Source organism: Achroia grisella, unplaced genomic scaffold (genome assembly GCF_030625045.1).
Source record: "Achroia grisella isolate CSIRO2021 unplaced genomic scaffold, CSIRO_AGI_Agris_v1 utg947, whole genome shotgun sequence".
In the NCBI taxonomy this organism is placed as follows: domain Eukaryota; kingdom Metazoa; phylum Arthropoda; class Insecta; order Lepidoptera; family Pyralidae; genus Achroia; species Achroia grisella.
The window spans coordinates 1518844-1546788 of NW_026713071.1; the positions used below are offsets into that span (position 1 = coordinate 1518844).

The 27945-nt window shown below is 43.0% G+C and overlaps 1 protein-coding gene across 1 annotated transcript; it reads right to left on the reverse strand.

Moving 5' to 3' along the window:
* Nucleotides 1–114: 114 nt before the first annotated feature.
* On the reverse strand, nt 115–27926 carry LOC131854082 (coatomer subunit beta). Its single transcript, XM_059205206.1, has 32 exons — nt 27759–27926; nt 26632–26723; nt 25632–25861; nt 24673–24842; nt 23844–24051; nt 22728–22865; nt 21113–21311; nt 20623–20768; nt 20040–20180; nt 19138–19290; nt 18523–18626; nt 17654–17832; nt 17108–17283; nt 16781–16867; nt 16549–16635; nt 16317–16403; nt 15983–16069; nt 15648–15734; nt 15416–15502; nt 15184–15270; nt 14952–15038; nt 14829–14915; nt 14597–14683; nt 14249–14335; nt 13943–14029; nt 13565–13691; nt 13241–13384; nt 3868–4029; nt 3178–3323; nt 2547–2636; nt 1996–2148; nt 115–968 (listed from the first exon to the last, which is right to left on the reverse strand). Exons 2-32 carry the CDS (start codon nt 26720–26722, stop codon nt 882–884), a joined length of 3888 nt encoding a protein of 1295 aa, XP_059061189.1. The 5' UTR covers nt 26723; nt 27759–27926; the 3' UTR covers nt 115–881.
* Nucleotides 27927–27945: the final 19 nt, after the last annotated feature.

Below are 27945 nucleotides of genomic sequence, written 5' to 3' on the forward strand. Positions count from 1 at the left end.
TTCGATCCCCGTTTGAATTGGACGAGGGATCGATCGGACGGGGATATATTTCAACTGTTAGAGTGCCGAGTAGCGCGATAGCGCTTTCCAGGGAAGATATGATCAGATTTAGACTTCTTTTTTTTTTGAGGAGATACAGATTTTTTTGCAGGATATGGCCTGTGTACATACAGCCGTCAGCATTTGACACTGCTCCACGTCCATATAACGCTTACACATACAATTTCCCCTTCAGTACACCAAATACTCACAAGTAAGCATCAATCCGCACTCAATCGTCGTGTATTCAATAAATCAAGCTGGAAAGCTGCCCGGACTTATCATTTATACATCTTAGCATCCAGATTGTATGGGTCACAGCAAACTCATACATCTTTATGGTCCTTCGAGCCGGATATCAACGATTTTTCTTGGCATTATTAGGCATAACATGAGTAAAACCCCATGGCACTAACTGTTAACAATTCTTTCTTTCAGTAATTTTACCGATAAAAATTAGTGTTGATTATAGTAAATCTTTGTTAATACAGTTTGTCTCTCTATATTTCGACTAGGTATATAGTAGTAGGTAATACTAGTATAACTAGACGAGTCATCTTATGACCTCGCCTAGGCTATATTCTGAATGTGTACTACAAACGAGTTTAAAAGTAATTACAGTAAACTTGCAAGTGGCGCAGTTATAGTAACTACCTGTATAGTACCTGTAATTTTTTGTCAACCCATCAACTGCAATTGGAAATATTATAATGTATGTATGATCACATTTATTGTAGGAAGTCAGTTGATATTTTTAATACTCCCAATGTTTATAGTAATTTTATAATAATAATAACTATTCAATTAAGATATATCGTACATATTTATTGTATTAATTATGTCTAAGCGGCGGGCGTCAGTGTGGGCGGCTTCTGTGGTGGCGCCTTCTGCATCGTGTTGATCTTGTCGCCCAGGCTGAGGGCCATACCCTGCGGATACAATGTATTTTATTACTAATCAAGTCCACGGAATCCTGGCATTAAAATCAGGTTCAAAATAAAATAAACATAGGATGAACGGAACAGAAAACCATATTACGCCGACTCCAAGTAAATGGGATAAGGAAAAAGCAGGTGATATAAAGTGTGAAGAACCTGTGTGGACACGTGCGCATCTGCGGTCTTGGCGCACTTGTACCTAGTACATGTGCACGTGTGGTAGTATCTGCGTCTTGGCGCGGATGCACACGTGTCCTAGTACCTGCGTATTGGCGCGGATGTGCATGTGTGGTAGTACCTGCGTGTTGGCGCGGATGTGCACGTGTGGTAGTACCTGCGTGTTGGCGCGGATGTGCACGTGTGGTAGTACCTGCGTGTTGGCGCGGATGTGCACGTGTGGTAGTACCTGCGTGTTGGCGCGGATGTGCACGTGTGGTAGTACCTGCGTGTTGGCGCGGATGTGCACGTGTGGTAGTACCTGCGTGTTGGCGCGGATGTGCACGTGTGGTAGTACCTGCGTGTTGGCGCGGATGTGCACGTGTGGTAGTACCTGCGTGTTGGCGCGGATGTGCACGTGTGGTAGTACCTGCGTGTTGGCGCGGATGTGCACGTGTGGTAGTACCTGCGTGTTGGCGCGGATGTGCACGTGTGGTAGTACCTGCGTGTTGGCGCGGATGTGCACGTGTGGTAGTACCTGCGTGTTGGCGCGGATGTGCACGTGTGGTAGTACCTGCGTGTTGGCGCGGATGTGCACGTGTGGTAGTACCTGCGTGTTGGCGCGGATGTGCACGTGTGGTAGTACCTGCGTGTTGGCGCGGATGTGCACGTGTGGTAGTACCTGCGTGTTGGCGCGGATGTGCACGTGTGGTAGTACCTGTGTCTTGGCGCGGATGCGCACGTGTCTTCGTACCTGTGTCTTGGCGCGGATGCGCACGTGTCTTCGTACCTGTGTCTTGGCGCGGATGCGCACGTGTCGTCGTACCTGTGTCTTGGCGCGGATGCGCACGTGTCTTCGTACCTGTGTCTTGGCGCGGATGCGCACGTGTCCGACGACGGGTGCGTTGGCGCGGTGTAGCGGCGTCTCGATGCTGAGGTTGGCGAGCGCGTCCTCCCCGAAGATGGAGCGCGCGTACAGGTTCGCGGCCATGAACCCGCACTGGCCCGACAGAGCCTGCGCACAAACAGACACACACACCTTCGTGTTATACAGTAACATCACACAATTACTCCACTACAGAGTCTTATGATATCTCCAATTCCTCGTTCCTACCGTCAGTTCGGAATGATTTCGAGATGAGAAGAACTGACAAGAAACTCACCTAGTATTATTTTCAAATAAATGTTGTACATGTTTACAATAATACAGATTCATTGTTAAATTTGATTTTGGGAGAATAAAGTGATCACCATCATTCACCGCTATTGCAAAAGAAAAAAGTCTAATCAGTGGTCGTAACCTAAACAGATCAGTCGAGTCAGAGGTTCCGTAAGAATAAATAATTTTCGATTTGATTTGATTCCACTGTGTTGCTGTTTATACATATAAAAGTAGTTTTTTAATGTTGTTACCTTATTAGGAGTTAGACACTTCATGTTGGTGGACGATAGCAGATGATCCAAATATTCACGAAGGTCTGTAATGTTTGTGTTAACAGCCACCTGCAAATTAAAATATACAATGTAATAAATAAAAAAAAAAAAAATCTATTTGTAAATACTTTTGCATTCATTATATACACTACACAATATTCTCTTTGTCTTTTATATATAGTAGCCGTATCCCTCTTTCAATTATACTTACAAATCTTAGAATGTACGATATAGTCGAGGAGACCCGGGTGCCCCGAGACACAGTCCTTCAGATTCAGATAGTACAGGCACCAGTAATCCACAAGTTGTTCGTGGTCAAATGGCTTTGTTACACTGTATATTATGGCAATGTTTTTGTGGAGAAAATAAATGTATTATTTATGCACTCTTTGTCTCTTATAGTAGCCATATCCCTCTTTTAATTGTACTAGTAATTTATAAATTTTAGAATATAAGATATAGTGGAGGGAACCTGGGTGACCCGTGACACAGATTCTTCGGATACCCAGTACTAGTTCTCTACAAATTTTTCATGGCCAAATAGCTTTGTATATTATGGCAATGTTTTTGTGGAGAAGATAATCAAATTTAAACAAAACCAAAACCGAACCTTGTTCTCCCACTCGAACTCTGCCCACATCTGGCGGAAGTCAGCGTCGCTGCAGTCGGCGGGCTGGATGTAGTCCACGATGTCTACGTGGATGTCGTTCAGCACCACCACGCCGCGGTCCATAGACGCACCGCTCACCTCGTACACTGACCACAAATAATCGTAATCCATATTGCACGGTGCTACAAAGCATTTCTTGTCGCAAGTCTCATGCGACATGCGACCTTATGATTCTACGAGTCCTCTGACTTGCAAAAACACCGCGCGCGCAGACATCGTCCTCATATCGATAATAAAATGTTATCAATTTTTTTAAATTACACTAGTTGCCCACCCCGGCTTCATACGCGTGTACGTCTATACTATATAGTCCTCTTTTCGAGGAAAACTATATAGCTATATAACATTACGCTACGACCGATAGGAGCTGAGATTGCAATGAAAAATATTGCATTATTATAAAATGAAACGCAGACGAAGTAGCGCGGGTCAACTAGTGTATTATACATATAAACCTTCCCCTTGAATCACTCTATCTATTGCTAAATCTAGTTTATTTTTGCGTTACTTGATTGGTATGCGTTATTGAGATTGTTGAGTTTGGTTTGTCAAAAAACGAAAAGGACAATTTTTAAATTCAAAGCATTGAAACTGAAATATTGAATATGTTAAGAAACGAGTGCCACTTACCAATGTTCCCAAAAATGATGGCATTCTCAGTGGAGGCGACCTTGACGTGCGCCTTGATGGAGGTGAAGTCCCTCGGACCGAGCACCACGCTGGCCGGCCGCTCCACCAGCCGCAGGTCGCCCAGCGTGGCCAGCTCCACCGTGCAGTTCACCAGCGTGTCGTCTGTGCCACCACGTCACATCTTTTATATAACATTTTACGGCCGCGAGTACAGATAGCAGAGAATACCTTGGCAGTAAATCTACCAATAGTTATTAATTTACTGCTCTCAGATGCATTGCATTTAGGAACACAATAGCTACCTTTATATGTACGCTCTTTCTCGTGTTACGCAAGCCTAGTATAGAAGGACTGCTGCATTTGCACTGTCCCCAATAAACATTGCACGCGGCACCAAATGCTTGATCAGCAATGAGCATCACGCCATATCGCGTCATGCCTATAGTTACATTTCATTTTTATAGAATTATATAAATCAATCATATTCTGTTCTAACATCGAACTATAAGCATTGTAATTATTATTTTATATTAATAAATTTAAGTTAAGAAAAAGGTTGGATTTTTTTTACAACCTCCGGCTGTAGAATCCATAATTGGCGCAGTCGGTAGGATACTCATAAAAAAATATATATATATATATATTTGAGTATTCGAATTCTACGGGATTTCTACAGTGGAGTTATTCAAAAATTCGAAAGTGTATCAAGATCCGCCTGTACCTGCTCTACGTTTGAGTAATATGCAGTAAGTACTTAGAATCTTTCTCAGTCCTTACTTCCCATACTTTAATATATTTTAATATTATTTTATGTGTGTAATTTTAAGTATCCAAGATTTTTCATCCTAGAGAATCACGGAATATTAGGATAGGTAGTAGTAAGTCAAGTAATAGTAGAATTAATATTTTAGACCAACATAGAAATTTACATATAGAAATGAACAGCAGCGACATCGATACCATATATAAGTCCCTTAGGTTAGTGCCGGAATTCGACGGCAATCCACATATTTTAACAAGATTTATTAATATTTGTGACCAGTTAGTTTTAACACACTGTAATACTGAACCGGGCAATGAACTAGCTAATTTAGCGTTAATTAACGGAATCTTAAATAAGATTTCGGGACAAGCTGCTAGACTTATTAATTCTAACGGGTTACCAGAAAATTGGCAGGGTATTAGGAGTGCATTAATCAATAATTTCGCCGATCATCGTGATGAAACAGCTTTATACAGTGACTTATCTGTACAGACGCAAGGTTCTAGCACCCCCCAGGAATTCTACGAGCGTTGTCAAAATTTATACAGCACCTTAATGACATACATATCACTTCACGAATCAATTCAAACAACTATAGAGGCTAAACGCGCGCTTTATAAAAAGCTTACTCTTCAAGCGTACTTACGTGGTTTAAAAGACCCCTTGGGTTACAGGATACGCTGTATGCGCCCTGAAACCATAGAAAGAGCCCTTGAATTTGTTCAAGAGGAGCTCAATACCTTATATATGCAACAGCGCTATGAAAATACCGTACAAAAAAAGGATTGGCAACAAGCTCATAATTCGCATAACTTACCCCTAAATAACTTTATACCGAAATCCATTCCTTTCAATATGCCGGGACCGTCTAGACAACAGGGTTTCAATACACGGCAATCTACAACTCAACCGCAACCAAACCAAGGGTGGAAACATAATGTACTACCACACGGATTACCACCACGAGGTCCCACTCGTACTCAACAAATTATGCGCGCACCCCCACCAAACTATAACCCTCAAAGTAACGTTTTCCGACTTCCTAACAGGCAGCCGCCTCAACAGTTTAATTTTAAAAACTCGCCGCGCCCAATGAGTGGTGTTAGCACGTATGTCCCTAAAGTATTACCTCCTCATGGACATGACTGGCGAAAATTCGGGAACCCGCCGCCTAGTAACTATTTTAAAACACGCGAAGCAAACTTCAACGAATTTTATCCCGCATATACCGATAATTATAGTGACATTTATTATTATCCGGAATACGAATATGAAAACTGTTATAATTACGACCAATATAATGATTATTACTTTAACACCGAACAAGATTTCAATACCGATATGCCGGTAATGGAAGAGGTTGAACAAGCATCACATGTGCAGGACAATTCAAATTTTCAGGAAGCTATAACATCAGAAAAACCAAAATAGAGTTAAATTTCCATATACAAAGACAATTAGGGTATATTCAGATTAGTAATCCACCTCTTAAATTTTTAATTGATACGGGAGCAAATCAATCTTTCATCAGTCCAGAAGCTGTACAAAAGTATTTCAGTCACATTCCTCTTAATTACGAACCATTTGAAGTAACAAATGTACATGCTACCAGTAAAAATGATTACTCTATTAACTTGCCTTGTTTCCCAGAATTTAACGAAAATGATAATATAAAATTTTTTATATACAAATTTCACCATTATTTCGATGGATTATTAGGCTTTGATTTGCTTGACATATGGGATTCAAATATTGATTTAAAAAATAAATTACTAATCACTCGTAATACGCAGATACCTATACAGATGTATGATTCACGTAACGTAAATCTCTATGAAGAGATTATACCAGCAAACTCTTCAAAATTAGTTAGATTACCAGTAAATACCAAGGATGGCGATGTACTAATTGAAAATCAAATTATTTGTAACTGTTTAATTTCCGATTGCGTAACAAAAGTAGTTAATAATAGAGCTTGGGTCGAGTTAAGTAACACTACGCGTAATGATATTGTCTTTTCAATGGATCGACCAATTGAAGCTGAAATATTTAACCATGAATGTGAAAATACTGAAACTTTATCTGATCGTACTAAAGACGTATTATCTCGCCTCCGTACAGATCACTTAAATGAGGAAGAAAGAATTAATTTACAACAATTACGTGCAAACTATGCTGATGTGTTTTATCTTGAGGGCGAACCACTTACATTCACCAACAAGATCAAACATAAGATAAAAACTACAGATGAAGTTCCAGTACACACAAAAAGTTATAGATATCCATATGTTCATCGACAAGAGGTTAGAGACCAGATTCATAAGATGCTTGAACAAAATATCATAAGACCATCTGACTCTGCATGGTGTTCACCGATTTGGATAGTACCCAAAAAGGCGGATGCATCAGGGAAAGTCAAGTGGCGTCTTGTCGTTGACTTTAGAAAGGTTAATGAGAAAACGATTGATGACAAATACCCCATACCTAATATAACAGATGTTTTAGACAAACTTGGAAGGTGTCAGTACTTCACTACTTTGGATTTAGCTAGTGGATTCTATCAGGTAGAAATGAGTTCAGAGGATATTCACAAAACTGCTTTTAATGTAGAGAACGGTCATTACGAATTTTTAAGAATGCCAATGGGTCTTAAAAATTCACCATCAACTTTTCAACGAGTTATGGATAACTTGTTGAAAGACCTTCAAAATGACATATGTCTCGTATATTTAGATGACATAATAGTATACAGTACCTCACTACAGGAACATATCCTAAATTTAGAAAAAGTATTCACTAAATTAAGAGAATCCAATTTTAAGATACAAATGGATAAGTCTGAATTTTTAAAATTAGAGACTGAGTTTTTGGGACATGTTATATGTAGTGAAGGAGTGAAGCCTAACCCTAATAAAATCCACGCTATTGAGAATTACCCCTTACCTAAAACTACAACTGAAATCAAACGTTTTCTTGGCCTTCTAGGGTATTATAGAAAATTCATACCAGATTTCGCACGCCTCACTAAACCGTTAACTCAATGTCTAAAAAAGGGTTCAAAAATAACATTAGATCAGACTTATATTAACTGTTTTAATCATTGTAAGAAACTATTAACTAATGATCCTATTTTACAATATCCAAATTTTGATAAAGAGTTTTTGTTAACAACCGACGCATCTAACGTCGCTATCGGTGCAGTATTATCTCAAGGACAAATAGGTTCTGACAAACCTATTGCATATGCGTCCAGAACACTCAATTCTAGCGAGCTTCATTATAGCACTATTGAGAAAGAACTTTTAGCTATAGTTTGGGCAACAAAGTATTTTAGACCATACTTGTTTCGCAGGAAATTCAAAATTATAACGGATCATAAACCACTCCAGTGGGTTATGAGTCTCAAAGAGCCCAATTCGCGTCTTACCAGATGGCGATTAAAATTGAGTGAGTACGATTTTACAGTAGTTTACAAACAAGGTAAACAGAATACAAACGCCGATGCGCTTTCACGAATTGAAGTGCATAATGACGAACTTGTGTCTATTATAGTTAATCCCTCTGAAAATGCACCAACCGTAGACGAATCAAGAACATTAACCGTCGCGGATGCTACAAGTAATTCTAATACTGTTACTGTGCATACTGACAACGAAAATCCAATTTTAGAAATACCCATAACAGACGAACCATTAAATAAATTCACGAAACAGTTAATTCTAAACATCGTAGGCGATATTAAAGGCAGACCGATTTTAACAAAACCTTTCGATACTCATACACGTATATCAATACAAATATCTAAATCTAATCTCGAACAAGATATCATTAATGCTATAAAAGAATATGTTCATCCAAAAATTAAGACAGGTTTACTTATAAATCCATTTCTAGATATGTACACTATAGTACCTATTATACAAAAAACATTTAAAAATTCATCTATGAATATTTTATTAACAAAAAAAGAAGTTGAAAATGTAAGAGAATATCTGAGGCAACAGGAGATTATTAATAAGTACCATGATGGAAAGACGAATCACCGTGGCATTAACGAATGTCATTTAGCTCTATCTCATAAGTATTATTGGCCGAAAATGCGTGAACAGATTACTAAATTTATTAACGAATGCACAGTTTGTGGTCAAGCAAAATATGACCGCAATCCCATCAAACAACAGTTCAGAATTGTTCCACCAGGCACAAGACCATTAGAATTAGTTCATTTAGATTTATTAACTATACAGAGTGAGAAATTTCTAACTATAGTAGATGCTTTTTCTAAGTATGCGCAAGCTTACCACTTAAGGGAAAAAAAATCGAAAAATTTTTTTTTGTCTTATTAAATTCTATAACATCTCTAGAATATTGTCCTAAATTTTCAAGTTGATCCGACTAATAGTTTCGGAGATACAGCCTTGAAAAGGTGGACGGTCGAGGTCAGGTATAGGCTGAGGGCGCAGTAGGTAAAACGCAGCTGCAGCTCATCTATTGTTAGCTGTAATTCTTGTCCCTTTTTTTCTTTATATAAGGTAAACTACTGGAAAATATTTCATTTGGTGATTTCTCGTTAAACTACGAAGTTCATTTTGAGGTTATAAGTGTTTGTTGTGAATTTTATTCGATAAAAAATGCCGTTTAAAGTGTCTAGAACCCAGATAACGGAAGGTGTTCGTATCAGCATTATTATTAATTATGCACGGTATGGACCTAAAACTTGGCCCAAATTGCCATGAATATGCCCGAAATATGGATGAAAACCGGGTGACCGCAGCCGAAAAGAAGTCTACCAGCGAGACTCGTGAAGCCAGGATTCGTCATAGACTGGAGCAAAAGGATGCCCTGGACAATGCAGGTGCAGCAGGTTCTCTACTTTATGGCCCAGGAATCGACGAATCAATGTAAGTTAAAAAAAATAAAAAAAAATACTATCTTTTATTGTCTCTTAAAACTTTAAACGCGTTTTTCTCAAAACTATGTTTTCAAAGACGGTTGTCAAGATTTCTCGCGAACTACTCAACCGATCTTGATGAAATTTTACACAGGTCTTCGAGATATCATTTACAAGGTCTTGAACGAAGGATTTTTTTTTATTTTAATTACAACTATTTTAAAAAAAAAAATTACTAGAAATTTTCATCGAAATTTGCATTTTTTTTATAAAAACGTCTGCCAAAAATCCAATTTTCATTTATTTTTTTTTTCCTTCGTCCAATACCTAGTTTATTGTCTTTACTAAAACACGTATTTTTTATTTTTATTTCAGATGATCCTGAAAGAAGTTCTGCTGACAACGCGGAGGCACCTTTTTTCCGAGGGACTGCCGGAAATGGCGTCGTAATGACCGCCATTTTGATATTTTTTTTTGACAATTTTGCAAAATGTTTATTAAATATGTATCTTTTAAATAAAAAAAAATTCATTAAAATATTTCATTTTTTATATGTAAAAAAAATTATTGAAAAAAGGCCGTTTTTTGCCCGAGGAAACCCATGTAACCCCTTAAGGGATGGCACAGCCATCAGTGTCGTGCAAGGGTTGTTAAACTTTTGTACACATCATGGCGTACCTCTAACCATAGTTACTGATAATGGACCGGAATTCACCAACCAACTTATATCAGAATTCGTCAGGGTTCATAAAATTCAACACCACAGAATAGCTCCTCATACACCGAATGAGAATGGTATCGTAGAAAGATTCCATTCAACTATTCTAGAGCACCTTCGTATATTAAAAATAAATAATAAATCTGAATCGGTAATAAATCTTATGCCATATGCCCTTCTGGCTTACAATAGTAGTATACATAGTTTTACAAAGTGTAAACCGATTGAAATTATAACTGGCCATTTTGATCCTCGAGATCCATTTGATATAGATCTCTCAACTCATTTATTACAGCAATATATGAATAACCATAAAGATAAAATGAAATTAGTATATAACTCAGTTCATGAACTCTGTAATTCCTCCCGTCAAAATATTACTGAAAATCATAATAAGGATCGTGAAACTGAACTTCAGTATTCACCAGAACAACAGATTTTTGTAAAAAATCCTTTTGCTTCCCGACAAAAATTAGTGCCCCGTTACACACAAGACGTTGTAATGGCAGACCTTCCTATACATATTTATACTAAGAAAAAACGTGGTCCTGTAGCTAAATCTAGATTAAAAAGAGTCCCTAAAAGCGCCCAATTGTTTCAGGACGCTCCTGGTCAATAGTAAAAAGTATAACGAGGTAATGAAATCTCTCCAAGATAATGAAAATAAAATAGTATCTGAATTTAATGCACATGTTAGTTTATCTAAAGATTGGACTGCTCAGTATTCTAAAATCATAAGTAATATAGTAACAAATCAGAATAAGATATACATTTTAGTAGGTAAGATAAAAGAAAACGAAGCTACACGAGACTATGATTTAGTAAAATATGCCCATTTATCTCAAATTATAGATATAGTAAGCGATAACTATAATTAACTATAATAGCTTTTATAAAAACTTCTACTATGCACCATTCTGTCTTAGATTCGTATACAATCCGCACTATGATTAATAACCTAACTACTATATATGGTACAGATAAAGTAGTAATAGATTTAGTACTAGAGAAATATATGATATAATTAAGTTAGGTTCATATTATATAGATAATAAAATAATATATAAGGTTCCCATCATCTATCCTTTTACGTATGATATGTATAAATTATGTATAATATCCAATAATCACCACGAGATCTTATCACCACCCCATCCGTTCCTTGTTCTTCATGAGAAAGATTTTAAATACATAGAGACAGAATGTCCGAAGACGAGCAGATGGTACTTATGCGGCGCACCCAGCAATATGCAGAATCAATCACCCCAAGACTGTATCCAGAGGCTCATCACCACGCAGCAGCGGGACAGCACATGCAACCCCATCACTGTTTCACTAACAAAATTAGCTTACGAGAAACTCAACGATAGGCACTACAGTGTGAGTTTTCCAACTCCAACGAAAAGACATTTATCCTGCGGACAAAACCTTTGCAAAACCCTGAAACCCGCATTCAAACTGAATTCGATCAAACTGGATCACCTGCATGAAACAAATATGAAGATGTCAATAGCACCTCCATTGACACTGCAGACAGAAAATAACAGCGGTATATATCATACGACTATACCGATATATGCAATACTAGTAAGTGCTTGCGTACTTGCTTGTGGCATTACATATTATAAATTCCGCATAAAATACCTCAACACCAGGCAAGCTCATCCAGTCAACCATATGGAAATGGAAGGAATCTACACTGTTCCTGAAACAAGGAGAGTTAACCCAGAGCAACCCCCAGCTCAATTTACGACAAACGTCTTCAATAGTCGCTGTTCTACGAGGGGAGGTGTTACGCAAGTCTAGTATAGAAGGACTGCTGCATTTGCACCGTCCCCAATAAACATTGCACGCGGCACCAAATGCTTGATCAGCAATGAGCATCACGCCATATCGCGTCATGCCTATAGTTACATTTCATTTTTATAGAATTATATAAATCAATCATATTCTGTTCTAACATCGAACTATAAGCATTGTAATTATTATTTTATATTAATAAATTTAAGTTAAGAAAAAGGTTGGATTTTTTTTACAACCTCCGGCTGTAGAATCCATAATTCTCGTGTAAATAACGTTCAAGCGAGAAAGATTGTAATAATGCATTGATAACGAGAGAGACCGCATACGTCGTCAATTAGTGTATTCCCGCGTTCTTTGATCGTGATTCCTTTAGCGCTTTTTTATAATAATTAATTATCACTACTAAGTGGCGGATATCTGATAGATCATAGACATAATTATAGATTTATACATATAAGGTTAGTTTACAGTTATTTAGAAGCTAAGTTCATACTGTCTCGACACCTCGTTGTTTATATTATAAAATGTTCAAACCGTTTAAAGTTAGTTCCAATAAAGAAATAGAAGCAAGCACATGTATTTTAATTCTTTGCAAAATAAATAGTGCAGAATCAAGCAATCGAAAACGGACCCTATTGTAAAGAACAGGCAGTTTTGCAAAATAATATGTGGAATATAAAAAAAGAGTGAATACAAAACAGATAAAAAAATCACGATTGAGCGCGCTGGCTTTCCCGCCAAACTCATAACACAAACTCTCTTACCTTGGGACTAGATGACGTTGTGTAAATTGTTGGTATTAATATATTATTATTATTATGAACACGTACGTAACATTCCTGGTGTTTCAAGCGTTCATAGGCTACGGTAACCATTTAATATCAAATGCCTGTACGTTTGTTTACTATTGCGGGTGAATGATACGAGGTTGTTGGTCGAGACGATGTATATTACAGATGATAATAAACTAACAATATATTCATAGAAATAATGATCTTATATACTAAATAACAATAGGAAAATGTAAGGTGGGGTGACACAGTTTAGACACAGCAGTGCTTAGTACACAATATTGAATTTGTCTTACTAGACATTATTAAATGCAATTATTATTTTGATGTATCTAGGTGACTGTGTCCCATATTTACCATCATAGTAGTATAAAAAAAACTGGTTAATAACCGGGTAGCTAACTCACCGGTTTGGTTAACGATGAGTACGTCGAGCACGATGTCGTACTGGTTGACGGAGACGATGGCCTCAGCGTACACGGGGTCCGAGAAACCCGTCAGCTGTGTCACCTTCGACAGCTTGCCACGCTCCTCGCTACCTGTACTGCGTCCTGGAGGAGAGGGTACAATTTCTTTGAACAACATGTATTTGAAACGTGTAGAAGTAATTAGAAATAAAGGGCTTATGTATATGTAATAATCTTTGGTCCTTCGAGTCGGATTATTATTATTTTATGACAATTTACGGCAAATGCAATGTGAGGAAGGTATGGAAACGTGTAAGTACGTACCCTGCAGAGCCTTGGAGAGTGAGAGGTCGAACATGTCGTGAGCGGCGGCAGCAGCGCCGGCTCCTGCCAGCGCCGCGAACTGTACACCTGTCTCCACCGACACAGAGTGCGTGGCGCGGGCCGTCTCCTGCGGGGAGCAGACCAATAAGATAAGTACAATACATATGGATCCACGTTAAGATCGAGGATGCGGAACAGATGGATTATAAACTAAAAAGGTATGAGTTCAATTACGTTTAGTGGAAGAATACATACTCTGTGATAGAGTACTCTGTGATCATTATATCCAACAATCTTTTCTACGAATGTAGAGGCGAGTGCGTCAGCAGCGCGGCCCGCACGGGCGGCGGCCTGCACTACGTACTACGTACTACGTACCCGGGCGGCGGGCGGCGCGTGCAGCAGCGCGGCGAGCGCGGCCCGCGGCGTGGTGAGCAGCGCGGCCCGCACGGGCGGCGGCCTGCACTACGTACTACGTACTACGTACCCGGGCGGCGGGCGGCGCGTGCAGCAGCGCGGCGAGCGCGGCCCGCGGCGTGGTGAGCAGCGCGGCCCGCACGGGCGGCGGCCTGCACTACGTACCCGGGCGGCGGGCGGCGCGTGCAGCAGCGCGGCGAGCGCGGCCCGCGGCGTGGTGAGCAGCGCGGCCCGCACGGGCGGCGGCCTGCACTACGTACTACGTACCCGGGCGGCGGGCGGCGCGTGCAGCAGCGCGGCGAGCGCGGCCCGCGGCGTGGTGAGCAGCGCGGCCCGCACGGGCGGCGGCCTGCACTACGTACTACGTACTACGTACTACGTACCCGGGCGGCGGGCGGCGCGTGCAGCAGCGCGGCGAGCGCGGCCCGCGGCGTGGTGAGCAGCGCGGCCCGCACGGGCGGCGGCCTGCACTACGTACTACGTACTACGTACTACGTACCCGGGCGGCGGGCGGCGCGTGCAGCAGCGCGGCGAGCGCGGCCCGCGGCGTGGTGAGCAGCGCGGCCCGCACGGGCGGCGGCCTGCACTACGTACTACGTACTACGTACTACGTACCCGGGCGGCGGGCGGCGCGTGCAGCAGCGCGGCGAGCGCGGCCCGCGGCGTGGTGAGCAGCGCGGCCCGCACGGGCGGCGGCCTGCACTACGTACTACGTACTACGTACTACGTACCCGGGCGGCGGGCGGCGCGTGCAGCAGCGCGGCGAGCGCGGCCCGCGGCGTGGTGAGCAGCGCGGCCCGCACGGGCGGCGGCCTGCACTACGTACTACGTACTACGTACTACGTACCCGGGCGGCGGGCGGCGCGTGCAGCAGCGCGGCGAGCGCGGCCCGCGGCGTGGTGAGCAGCGCGGCCCGCACGGGCGGCGGCCTGCACTACGTACTACGTACTACGTACTACGTACTACGTACCCGGGCGGCGGGCGGCGCGTGCAGCAGCGCGGCGAGCGCGGCCCGCGGCGTGGTGAGCAGCGCGGCCCGCACGGGCGGCGGCCTGCACTACGTACTACGTACTACGTACTACGTACCCGGGCGGCGGGCGGCGCGTGCAGCAGCGCGGCGAGCGCGGCCCGCGGCGTGGTGAGCAGCGCGGCCCGCACGGGCGGCGGCCTGCACTACGTACTACGTACTACGTACTACGTACCCGGGCGGCGGGCGGCGCGTGCAGCAGCGCGGCGAGCGCGGCCCGCGGCGTGGTGAGCAGCGCGGCCCGCACGGGCGGCGGCCTGCACTACGTACTACGTACTACGTACTACGTACCCGGGCGGCGGGCGGCGCGTGCAGCAGCGCGGCGAGCGCGGCCCGCGGCGTGGTGAGCAGCGCGGCCCGCACGGGCGGCGGCCTGCACTACGTACTACGTACTACGTACTACGTACCCGGGCGGCGGGCGGCGCGTGCAGCAGCGCGGCGAGCGCGGCCCGCGGCGTGGTGAGCAGCGCGGCCCGCACGGGCGGCGGCCTGCACTACGTACTACGTACTACGTACTACGTACCCGGGCGGCGGGCGGCGCGTGCAGCAGCGCGGCGAGCGCGGCCCGCGGCGTGGTGAGCAGCGCGGCCCGCACGGGCGGCGGCCTGCACTACGTACTACGTACTACGTACTACGTACCCGGGCGGCGGGCGGCGCGTGCAGCAGCGCGGCGAGCGCGGCCCGCGGCGTGGTGAGCAGCGCGGCCCGCACGGGCGGCGGCCTGCACTACGTACTACGTACTACGTACTACGTACCCGGGCGGCGGGCGGCGCGTGCAGCAGCGCGGCGAGCGCGGCCCGCGGCGTGGTGAGCAGCGCGGCCCGCACGGGCGGCGGGCCTGCACTACGTACTACGTACTACGTACCCGGGCGGCGGGCGGCGCGTGCAGCAGCGCGGCGAGCGCGGCCCGCGGCGTGGTGAGCAGCGCGGCCCGCACGGGCGGCGGCCTGCACTACGTACTACGTACTACGTACCCGGGCGGCGGGCGGCGCGTGCAGCAGCGCGGCGAGCGCGGCCCGCGGCGTGGTGAGCAGCGCGGCCCGCACGGGCGGCGGCCTGCACTACGTACTACGTACTACGTACTACGTACCCGGGCGGCGGGCGGCGCGTGCAGCAGCGCGGCGAGCGCGGCCCGCGGCGTGGTGAGCAGCGCGGCCCGCACGGGCGGCGGCCTGCACTACGTACTACGTACTACGTACCCGGGCGGCGGGCGGCGCGTGCAGCAGCGCGGCGAGCGCGGCCCGCGGCGTGGTGAGCAGCGCGGCCCGCACGGGCGGCGGCCTGCACTACGTACTACGTACTACGTACCCGGGCGGCGGGCGGCGCGTGCAGCAGCGCGGCGAGCGCGGCCCGCGGCGTGGTGAGCAGCGCGGCCCGCACGGGCGGCGGCCTGCACTACGTACTACGTACTACGTACTACGTACCCGGGCGGCGGGCGGCGCGTGCAGCAGCGCGGCGAGCGCGGCCCGCGGCGTGGTGAGCAGCGCGGCCCGCACGGGCGGCGGCCTGCACTACGTACTACGTACTACGTACTACGTACCCGGGCGGCGGGCGGCGCGTGCAGCAGCGCGGCGAGCGCGGCCCGCGGCGTGGTGAGCAGCGCGGCCCGCACGGGCGGCGGCCTGCACTACGTACTACGTACTACGTACTACGTACCCGGGCGGCGGGCGGCGCGTGCAGCAGCGCGGCGAGCGCGGCCCGCGGCGTGGTGAGCAGCGCGGCCCGCACGGGCGGCGGCCTGCACTACGTACTACGTACTACGTACTACGTACCCGGGCGGCGGGCGGCGCGTGCAGCAGCGCGGCGAGCGCGGCCCGCGGCGTGGTGAGCAGCGCGGCCCGCACGGGCGGCGGCCTGCACTACGTACTACGTACTACGTACTACGTACCCGGGCGGCGGGCGGCGCGTGCAGCAGCGCGGCGAGCGCGGCCCGCGGCGTGGTGAGCAGCGCGGCCCGCACGGGCGGCGGCCTGCACTACGTACTACGTACTACGTACCCGGGCGGCGGGCGGCGCGTGCAGCAGCGCGGCGAGCGCGGCCCGCGGCGTGGTGAGCAGCGCGGCCCGCACGGGCGGCGGCCTGCACTACGTACTACGTACCCGGGCGGCGGGCGGCGCGTGCAGCAGCGCGGCGAGCGCGGCCCGCGGCGTGGTGAGCAGCGCGGCCCGCACGGGCGGCGGCGCGCTGCTGGCGGACTGCACGCAGCGCGCGCCGTGCTCGGTGTCGTCGGCCGTCATGCCCGCCGCTCCCGGCGTGCCTGCGCCTGCGCCAGTACCTGCGCAGACCACATCCACCATTTAGCACTCGCACGAGGTTCGTGTTCTTCAACACGTTTTATCCCGTTAACAGTGCGTATTACAAAAACGTGGCGAGAACAAACGACGTTATTCTAAAGTCTTTTAATTTCTAAAGAAATCTAGAGTTTTTTTGGTATTATTGCATGAATGCGTCATTGGAAAAGTATTGCACTGATAGTAAAAAAAATGTCTTGATTAAATTAAAAAAAAGAATATAATGGAGTGAATAACAGATTAATTGTTTGTGGAATATTTCAAATATGGAACATATCAATGGAAATTACTGTATCGTGTACGGTACTGTTCATACCTGTACGTACTGTACGTACATACGTGAAGAGTACATACCGTGCGTCTTGTGGTAGGCGAGCAGCGTGGCGGAGGCTGCGAGCGCGCGGTTGGCGTGCCGCACGGGCAGCTTGAGCGCGAGCCGCGCCAGCGCCGAGCACGCGCACGCGGCCGTGAAGCTGTCGCCGGCCCGCAGCGCCGCGCCCAGCGCCGCCGCGCCCGCCTCGCCCGCCGCCGCCCTGCGCACGCGCACGCATCCACCACTAGTATCGTTGCTGAATTATATAATACACAATCCGACAACCCTGAGCTCGTTAATGAATGGAAGAGCACAAAATCCGGCAACCCTGAGCTTGTTGCCGAATAGGAGAATTCAAAATCAGACAACCCTGAGCTTATTGCTGAATTGGAGAACACATAATCCGACAAACCTGAGTTTGTTGCTAAATTGGAGAACACATAATCTGACAACCCTAAACTTGTTGTTGTATAAGAAAATACACAATCCAACAATCCCAAGTTTGTTGCTGAATGAGAGAACACAAAATCCGAGAACCCTGAGCTTGTTGCTGAATTGGAGAACTCATAATCCGACAACCCTGAACTTATTGCTGAATGGGGAACACAAAATCTGAGAACCCTAAACTTGTTGCTGAATAAGAAACTACACAATCCGACAACCCTGAGCTTGTGGCTGAATAGGGGGGACCAGACAACTCAGAGTTTATTGCTAAATGGTAGAACATACAATCCACCAACCCTGAGTTTGTTGCTGCTAATTGAGACAATATACAATACGACAACCCTAAGTCTAAGATACATATATTAAAATTTGTTACGGTAGAATTTCGGCCACTGGGCTATTACCAGAATACATAAATATTAACAGGAAAGAGTGAGAAATTAGTAAGTAGTGATATATAACTTACGTAGGCAAGTTGAAGGCGGACTGTGTGGCGTAGGTGCCATCGCTGGTAATTAGCTGCCGCGGCGCCAACTCGGGTTTCGGCTGGGTAACCTCCTCCTCCTGCTCCTGCATACAAGAACATAAATTTCTTAAAGCATATATAGTTGCGTGCAAAGTGCTTTCACAAAACCGAAAAGCTATTATAAATTCAAATTGTTCTGCTTTAAGTTTGTTCATATATATTTATCATGTTGTAACATATGTTGTCGATGAACCCTAACGACAGAATACCTTGATGTCGTCCAACTATACAGTAGTTTAGTACTGTATCTGTAGTCAGACAATACTTTGATGTCGGCGAACTGTATCGACAAAATACCCTGATGTCGGCGGACTGTATCGACAAAATACCCTGATGTCGGCGGACTGTATCGACAAAATACCCTGATGTCGGCGGACTGTATCGACAAAATACCCTGATGTCGGCAAACTGCATGTACACAATACTTTTGAGTCGGCGAACTGTATCCACACAATACCTTGGTGGTGGAGGCGGAGGGGGGGATGACGGCGTCCAGCACGTCCAGCGCGGCCAGCGCGCGCTCGTTGTTGTCGGCGAACTGTATCCACACAATACCTTGGTGGTGGAGGCGGAGGGGGGGATGACGGCGTCCAGCACGTCCAGCGCGGCCAGCGCGCGCTCGTTGTTGTCGGCGAACTCCGCCAGCAGCCACAGTGCTGACCGCACGACCTTCCCTACGCGGATGCTTGGCAGCGTCTCCAGAAGTTTCTGTATCATGACATTTGTAATAAATGTTTATAACAAGAAAACATATTACTCGAATGAGATTAGTTCTAGCAATGTTAAGAAACTGACCGTAGTATTACTTATTTAAGTCATCTTATATCCCCTAGGACATTAGTTGCTGTCGTCAAATATCGGCTCATTAGCCACAGCTCTACTCTCTCTGTTTACTCCGCAGCATCTACGCAGGGAATATCTCCCTCTCTAACGTTTTACAGATCATGTGCTCTCGGCGCGTGACAACAGTTGCTTTAATTCTCTACTACTTGTATTACACAATACACTTTATTTTATAATGTGTGGTGTTAAAATGTGCTAATGATTATGGAAAGTGGACTGTATTAGATTTTTTGGATGAAAGGAGGCAAGGTACCTGGACCATTCGATGGCCGGAGGTCGGCCGTCCTCTCGTTCTTTGTGCTATGCTGTACTAGCACACTACTACACTTCACAAGGTACAAATATTCTCTATTTGCAAATGAGTCTATATCTTGACCAAAAATACTAATTATGATGCATATGAAAAAACTATAGTACGACGACGGTACAACTGCCAGTCTCGCCGATCGGGCTCGAACAGAGCACCTCTGTCCTTTTCAGATGCCTTGCTAAGGAAAGAGATACATTTGGAGAGGACGTAAGGAAAGGAAAATAGGTATACAGGCGCAGTTATTACTTGTACTTTTTTGTGCCGTGGCGAGTCAATAAATTGGTATTGTAGTGTGGCAAGATACCTGGTAGACAAGATCCCGCAGGTGGTCGAAGTTGTGGAGCGCGACCCGGAGGAACTGCAGCACGTCGGCGGCGGCGGGCTCGGAGCCGTCGCCCACCATCTCCAGCAGCGCCGGCGCCACGCTGCCCGCCACCTCCGGGAACTGACCGCACCACACGTGCACGGTTTATTACAAACGCTTCCACACAAGTTTTTTTTTTTAAATACAATAAAAAAATACTCCGTATATATCTCTTATACGATAATGATCTGGTGAAATTCGTATCGTGCATACTATATTCTACTACTCTATTCTATCTCGTTCTAATTCATTCGATCCATTTTTCAGGTCAATCAAATTCTGTTTTTTATTACTAATAATGTAATTATGAAATAATTTATATAGGAACTAGAAAAGGAAGTGACGTATTGTCGTCTTTCATAAAAAGAAATTTACATTTTACTGTACATAAAAACAAAACAAAAATTGCTAAATAAGTTCATCCGGTCACAGGGGCACCAATTTAACAGGTCGCGTCATAAACATTCAGCAATATCTTGGGAAAGAAGCATTCGGAGGTCGTGGTGGAGATGGTGAGGTGTACCTTGACGGCGGCCTTGTGCAGCGCGCGCACGAGCAGCTGTCGGTAGGTGGCGGCGTGGTCGTGGTCGGCCGACGCGGCACGTGCAGCCTCCTTGCGCAGCACGCCCACCAGCTCCTCCGCGTGGCGCGGACCCACCACCTCCAGGGCTGCAACACACGCTCCGTTACAACGCACTCTGAGGACTACTTTACGAGACTAAAGAGGACAATCTTAGGAGGCTGAGGGGGACCACTTTAGGAGGTCAGGAAGGAACATCTTTAGGAGGCTTGGAGAGCACCTCAAGAAGCTATGGAGGACAACTTTAGGAGGTTGCGGTAGTTTGTGGAGCGAGTAAGAAAGAACTTCAAGTGGCACGCGCTCCAGAAGAGGAGGCGTTGCAGAAGTGCTGCTCGGCACCGAAGCCTTCTCGTTTCGTCTTTCGTCGACGTTTCGTCCTAGAAGAGGGAGAGAGCACGTCCAGGCCAGCACCCGCAGCACGTCACTCACGTACCGAGGGCGAGCGTGTGGCGGCGCACGTCCAGGTCGGGCGCGGCCAGCACCCGCAGCACGTCCATGGCGAGGTCTGGCAGCGCGCGTGCGGCTGCCTCTCCGCCTTCGTCCCGCAGCGCTGCGAGTCGCCCGACCACGATCAGCTTCACGTTGTTGTCGCTCTCCTTCACGATCAGGTCGATGTAGCACGCCGCCGCCGCCTGCAGACAACACACAATATTCCACTCTATATCATCTACAGCTCGATTTCAGATGAATATGAAAACATGTCTCGAAAAACCATGTAACCCTCCCACAACCCTCAAAAAAAATCCTTTGGGTCGGTCCATTAATCGTGTAGCTCGAAAGGGGGAGAAGGGGTTCGGCAACAATCTTCGTGATTGTTGCCGAACCATATCACAAGGGGGGGTTTAAAAATGATAAAAAAACATCATCGGTCTTATTACAAAAAATCTGTTAAAACTCGGACGAAACGTGGTCTAAATGGTCGAGGTGTAAACCATTCCTAAAGTTAATACTTGGAATAAACCTAACATTGTTACGAATCCAGATCTAACAGAGGACTACTTAGTACTACAGTTAAATCGTTCATTATGTATTACATACAGAAATCAGTCACTCATGTCTGTTAGCGTACAATTACGTTCCGTTTTAGCAGAACACTGAAAAGATCAAAAATATTATTACTTCAAATAAAAATGTATAAACTAAAAATAAATTTATTTCCATTTATCTATGTCTTCATTATAACTATTTCATTAATATATAATATTTGTTAATGTACTATTAGGCTGAAAATAGGTTTTAAATTACAAGTAGGAGTCCTATACGGAGAAAAGGAACGGCGGGATATTTTTATTGGATCGATGCGAACGGTGTCTATTTCAAAGTCAAATGAGTGAAAACATAACAAATACCGTCTTTTATATATTTTTATTATCGTAAAATTAGCTTTAAATATTTTTAGTTAATATATTTTTAATTTAGTTAAAATATTTTTCGAAAAACAACAACTTAAAATACAATTTTTAAAATGGAGTTTTATTTTTTGCATTTAGACCACTGTTAAACTAGGGACATCGCAGGTCTAACTTTAGACCATAGACGAATCACGATTTAGAGATAAACTTCATTTTGTAATAAGGAATACATTGGTGAATGGTTTATTACTAGTGCTAAACCAGGTTTATCTTTTTGTAATAAGGCCGCAAGTAATTTATAATAGTAATAATTAATAGGGCCTAATTCAAAGTAATTAAAATATCCTTTACATTACCTGAAAAACTACAATAGAAATAATCTTTATTCAAATAAACTTAATACATGCAAGTATTATTTTTTTAATCTATCACACATATGCAGTACAACAAGAAAGAGCAGGATACTTATTTGTTGTTCTTTTACAGAAACACTGTTCAACTTTGCATATTTAAGATTTGACTATCACTAAAATGTTTGATTTAGTGATTTAAAGATACAAACATTAAAGTTTATACATACATACACCCATACATCCCTGACTGCGAAACCAGACAATTGCACTATATCATTGGACAAGACTTACATCCAGCGGCTAGTGTTATATGCTGAGATGAGGATAATAAGATTAAACTCACCTTAAGAGCGGCAGGAGCACTAGAGAGTGTGACCAGAGTGCCTGCAGCCTCGTACCGAACTGCAGGGCTGGTCGAGTTGAGTAACCCATATACAGTCCGAATGAACCGCGATCGTTCTGATGGGTTCGCGTGGCACACCTAGAAGTTAAACATACAGAAAATATTAATTACCTTGTTACAAATCTATTAAATGACAGAACGCGGACTTTTACGCGCTATTTTGAGGACATTTGCACTCATTTTTACATATATAAATTTATGTTTAAATTGGCGCCGGTGTCGGAGAGGTTAGAGTAATTGTTAGGGAAATTACTCTCTGCTACCAAAATGTTAGGGAAAGTACTATGTATATATATATAGGGAAAAATATTTGGAAACGTCTGTCTCGTACCTGTATGGTTCTGCGGATTTCTTGGGCTTCTAACGGACTCTAATATAATAATCCGTGCTTACGATGGTACAGGGTAGATTTTGAACAGTAATCGTCTGTCGTGGTATGGGCATGTAATGCGTAGGAATGAAGATGTTATCTTAAGGAAAGTTGTGGTTCATATATTATGAATATAGATGGTTATAAGGGGAGAGGAAGACCGAAAAGATGTATGGACTGTGAAAGATGATATGGTAAGAATGGAGTAAATAACGAGTTGACTGCGAACAGGGATGAATGGAAGAGAAAAACATATTATGCCGATCACAAATAAATGGGATATAGAAGAAGCAGATGATGATGATGATGATATACTTTTTTTTTTTCCTTTTCTCTTTCCATCTGCCATTAGCCTTATGGCTATAATCAGATATATTGATTTTTTTTTATTTTATGATATATTTTTGATGATATACATTTATGTTTATATTTATAGTATGAAGGTATCCTAGCAGCATACCACCTCATCACGGAATATTAGTTACCTCTACTCAAAGACCTATTAAATACCATACATTAATGATTCAATTTTGTTAGATTTTTTTATTTGTCTTTTGTTTTATGTGACTTGAATAAACATATTTTCTTACTTTCTTTCAAAGTCATGTAAAATATGCCATATTACAGAAAACTATTAAAAATAATAAATAACATGTAAACAGATAATATAAACAAAATTTATGTACCTTATAAATCAACTCTACAATAACCAACTGAAGAATATCTCCAAAGCCATGAACATTGTCGAGTCTGGAAGCGAGATAGGAGAGTGCTCTCTCCTGGTCTGCGTGGAGAAGCATCAGGAAGGCATTCCTCTTGCATGACATATCCTGTTCACCTTCCAAAAACTTGGCAACGAGCTCTGGTGCATCCGGGATCAGGAACTCAAAGTTCCTAGTGGAAAAAGAAAATATTATACAATTCAATCCTGTCATTTATATAGACAAATTAAACCTTAATACATTTTTTTATTTAATTTCTATCTGGAATGAGCCCTTCCAGCTATAATAACATTCTGTGGTAGGTATTAGGAGAGATTAAGTACATTCAGTGAGGTGCCATCTCATTTATTTGTTTATCTGAAACAGTTGGCTAGAAGAGGCCTTCTAAGTCTAGAATCTAGATGGACAGTTATTTGTATCCAGTATATTCAAAGCTGGCTGGTTCTTATGGCCTTATCGGCCTTTATATCTTGCACGGGCTTTCTGTATCTCTTCTTTGACAGATGACATTTCTAGATTTGTTTGTATTTCTGTAGACATTACGAAGCAGAGAGCTCTAATTTTGGTGATTACTGCTTTGCTTTGTAAGTGTTGAAAAATTTCTATGTGCAAGTGTGAAGCCACACCCTATTGTTTCATAGCATATGTCCACACTGGATGTTTGACACCAACCAGTAGTTGTTGAGGATGGCACCTGTGACTCTACTCTGAGGTTTATACTGCTCACAGCTGATTTGCTACTACTGTACAAGAAGTAATTTCAAATTTTATACTCTCATTGAAAATGACTTACCGGTATATAGTGAAAATGGCAAGTACAGCATTCCTCCTGACATAGGAGTGCCTGTGTTCCAGGCAGGCTCTGATGGCTGGCATCAGAGGTTCCAGCAACTCGGGCTCCTTCAGTTTACACAAGAAGCGGAGGGTGGAGCCACGGATGAACTCATTAGGGTGTTGAAGATCCTACGAAGATGTAATATATTACTGATAGAAGTTAAGAATTTATCTTACTAAAATTATAAACATGGAAATGCATGAGTATAGATTGATGGATGTTTGTTACTCTTTCATGCAAATACTACAGTAGATTTTAACGAAATTTTACAATAATATAGTTTATATATCAGAATAACACATAGGCTATTCCATAGGGAGAAATTAGAGCACATCTAGTGTTATACAAATAAAAAAAGTATGAAAACTATAACTATTATAGTAGTCACAGATCTCACTCCTATTTTAGCATCTTATAAATCAAGGTACCCGGCGACTTACTCAGAATAAATAATAATCTACAGTCTTGCAATATCTTGCTATCTGTTGCAAAAATTTTTTTATGAAAAGAGTTCCTCTCCTTTCATATAAAAATTGTTATTTCTCATCTCTAAAAATAATTCAAAATTTAATTTTGACGATCGCTGTGATCTAGCCGATTAGCTCACGCCTTATTTCCGCTGGTTGCTGGTTCCATCCTCGCATGGTACAACAATTTGTATTTATTAGTATGTTTTTATAAAAAAATGTGTTTATGTATTTATATCAGTTTTCTAGCACCCATAATACAAGCTCTGCTTAGCTTGGGACTAAATAATGTATATATTGTCCTTTGGACAATATATACATTATATTTCTTATTAATTATATTATTATCTTATTAATATTATAAATGCGAAATTTTGCGAGTACGGGTTTTGTTGAAACTTTACAGAGCTTAACATATTTATAGATTTCAAATTATAATTAAACACCCACCTTCCTGTATGCATCACACACAAGAATCATCTCCTGCATCAGCTTGCCATCTGGAGTTGTTTTGGGTACAATCTCCCAAAATATGAGGAGCAACTTCTTGATGGTATGATCCTGCAGTGGCAGCACAAACCTAATGATGATCATTAAAAGCCCAGGGATCTTCTCACCCGAGAGAATGATACCTATTGTCTTCTTTAGAGCTTCTATTTTCTTCTTTGTATCACCTTTTTCTGGAAGAATAATAAGAGTCGTATGACGTAAAATGCTTATGTATAAATTTGGAATCTATTAAACATTCAAATACAACAATTATTTGAATTTTCAATAGTTTTCCTAGGTTAGTTAGTTGTTCCTAGGCTAGTTTTAATTTTCATTCACAGAAACTGAATTAAATTTATTATTCCTTCAATTTTTGCACATCTTGCATTTTATACTTTCTAATTAAAAGACTAAATAATATAATAATATTCTTTATTCAAATAAACTTTATCTATAGTCATTCATTTATATTTTATGGATAGAAATATGGGCCAGAAACTTGGTAATTATAGTCAATGAGCCAGAGTCATTTCATCAATCATTTCCTCTTGCCTTAAAACTTATAAAATGATTAAGATAGTTGTATTATGAAGCCTAGTGAAAGTTAGCTGAGGTTCTGAGGGTGGGATGATTACATAGGTGTCTATGTCTATCATTAAATGAAAATCTTGTACATGAACAATTATTGCCATGCACACTTGTGAGCAATAGGCTTTGATTATGATTTACTATTAAATATGGACTCCTGATCACAAATATTAAAAAAAAAAATTTCGGTACTATTAAACTTATAAACTATAACTTTAAAGTTCATTTCAGTTCTTATTTAGGAATCTACTGTTGGGCGATGGTGATTTTTGCACATTTTTATTATACATTTAGATAATTATAAAAACCACATATTAATAACTGTAGTAATATATTGTGATATATCTATAATTTCGGTATCAAACATACATACCTAGATCAAGTTTCAATTGCATCTCATTATGTGGCTCCGTGTCTGTGGGGAAGTTGATCAGAGTGTAGCATGGTTGCTCCACACTCGCCATGCTGACATGCAACAAAATCATTTAAAAATCAAAACAAACCATGATCCTGCACTGGTGCGACACAGCCTACACAAGGACAAGAAAACACCCTCGAGTTATACAGCAACCAACACACTATTATACAAATAAGCTACGACCTTCTCCAGTGGTGATCAAATTCCGACCATTATTGAATTTACACCCATATTGCGACACATGTTTCGCCTCTGAACGAGGCATCATCAGGAGTTAATTAGAGTTCGGATACAGCTCGGAAGCCTAGTGTTGACTCATCGGCGACCAAACCGCGACTGAGTCAATGAGTCAACTATCGAGTAGTGAAATGGACTTCTGCAAAATAACACCTAATTCGATTAAACAAAAAAAAAATTACAGATTCATTTTTAAATTCAAATAGGAAGCAAATAGTGTAATTTAACTTTTATTACACTGTACATTGATTCTACTATTCTAATACTTCAATGATTCTACCACTCATTCATAATGCAGATTCATCAAAAGAATAATGAGAAAGAAACTTGTTTAGTCCTCTTTTGAATAAATGTTGTTCTAAGTAAATACATATTAACAAAGATTAGGTATGCGACAATCAACATAGAAATTGCTCTACTCTCATTCTTTCAGTACCCCAGGCATCTCTATAGATGTTTCACGGTAGATACTAGGATTATGTGAACATAACCAGTAACTTCACTGCTACTTATACACCATGCAAGATATTTAAACAGCAACACGGGTTGCAAAATAATCTGAAAGACAATATTGTAGTTTTAACTGTTATAACCAGTATAGTTTTAATTAGACAGACATTAGGAAGAGTACATTGTGATATTACAGATTTACAAAACATTGCAGTGCCTCCATAGTTTCAGTACATAAACAGAGATGGACGTCCTTATGTACTAGAAAAATCAAATAATTATATTTTAAGTCCATAAATAATATCAAATCAATTAAGTAAATATTGTACATACAAATTAATAAAATTTGATCCAGCAGTTAGAAGATTAGTGACAGTAAGAAGTTGATAACATACCTGAATTTTATTTTATTGAAGCCGTGATACACAATATAAAACACTATATAGTTATTATATCAGAATATATCACGAAATATAAAACATTCAATATTTGTTGTAAAACTGTAGTAAATTAGTAATTATTATAAGTCGGCTTCAATCGGTAATGATACGTGTACATATTGGACATACAATATACATATAA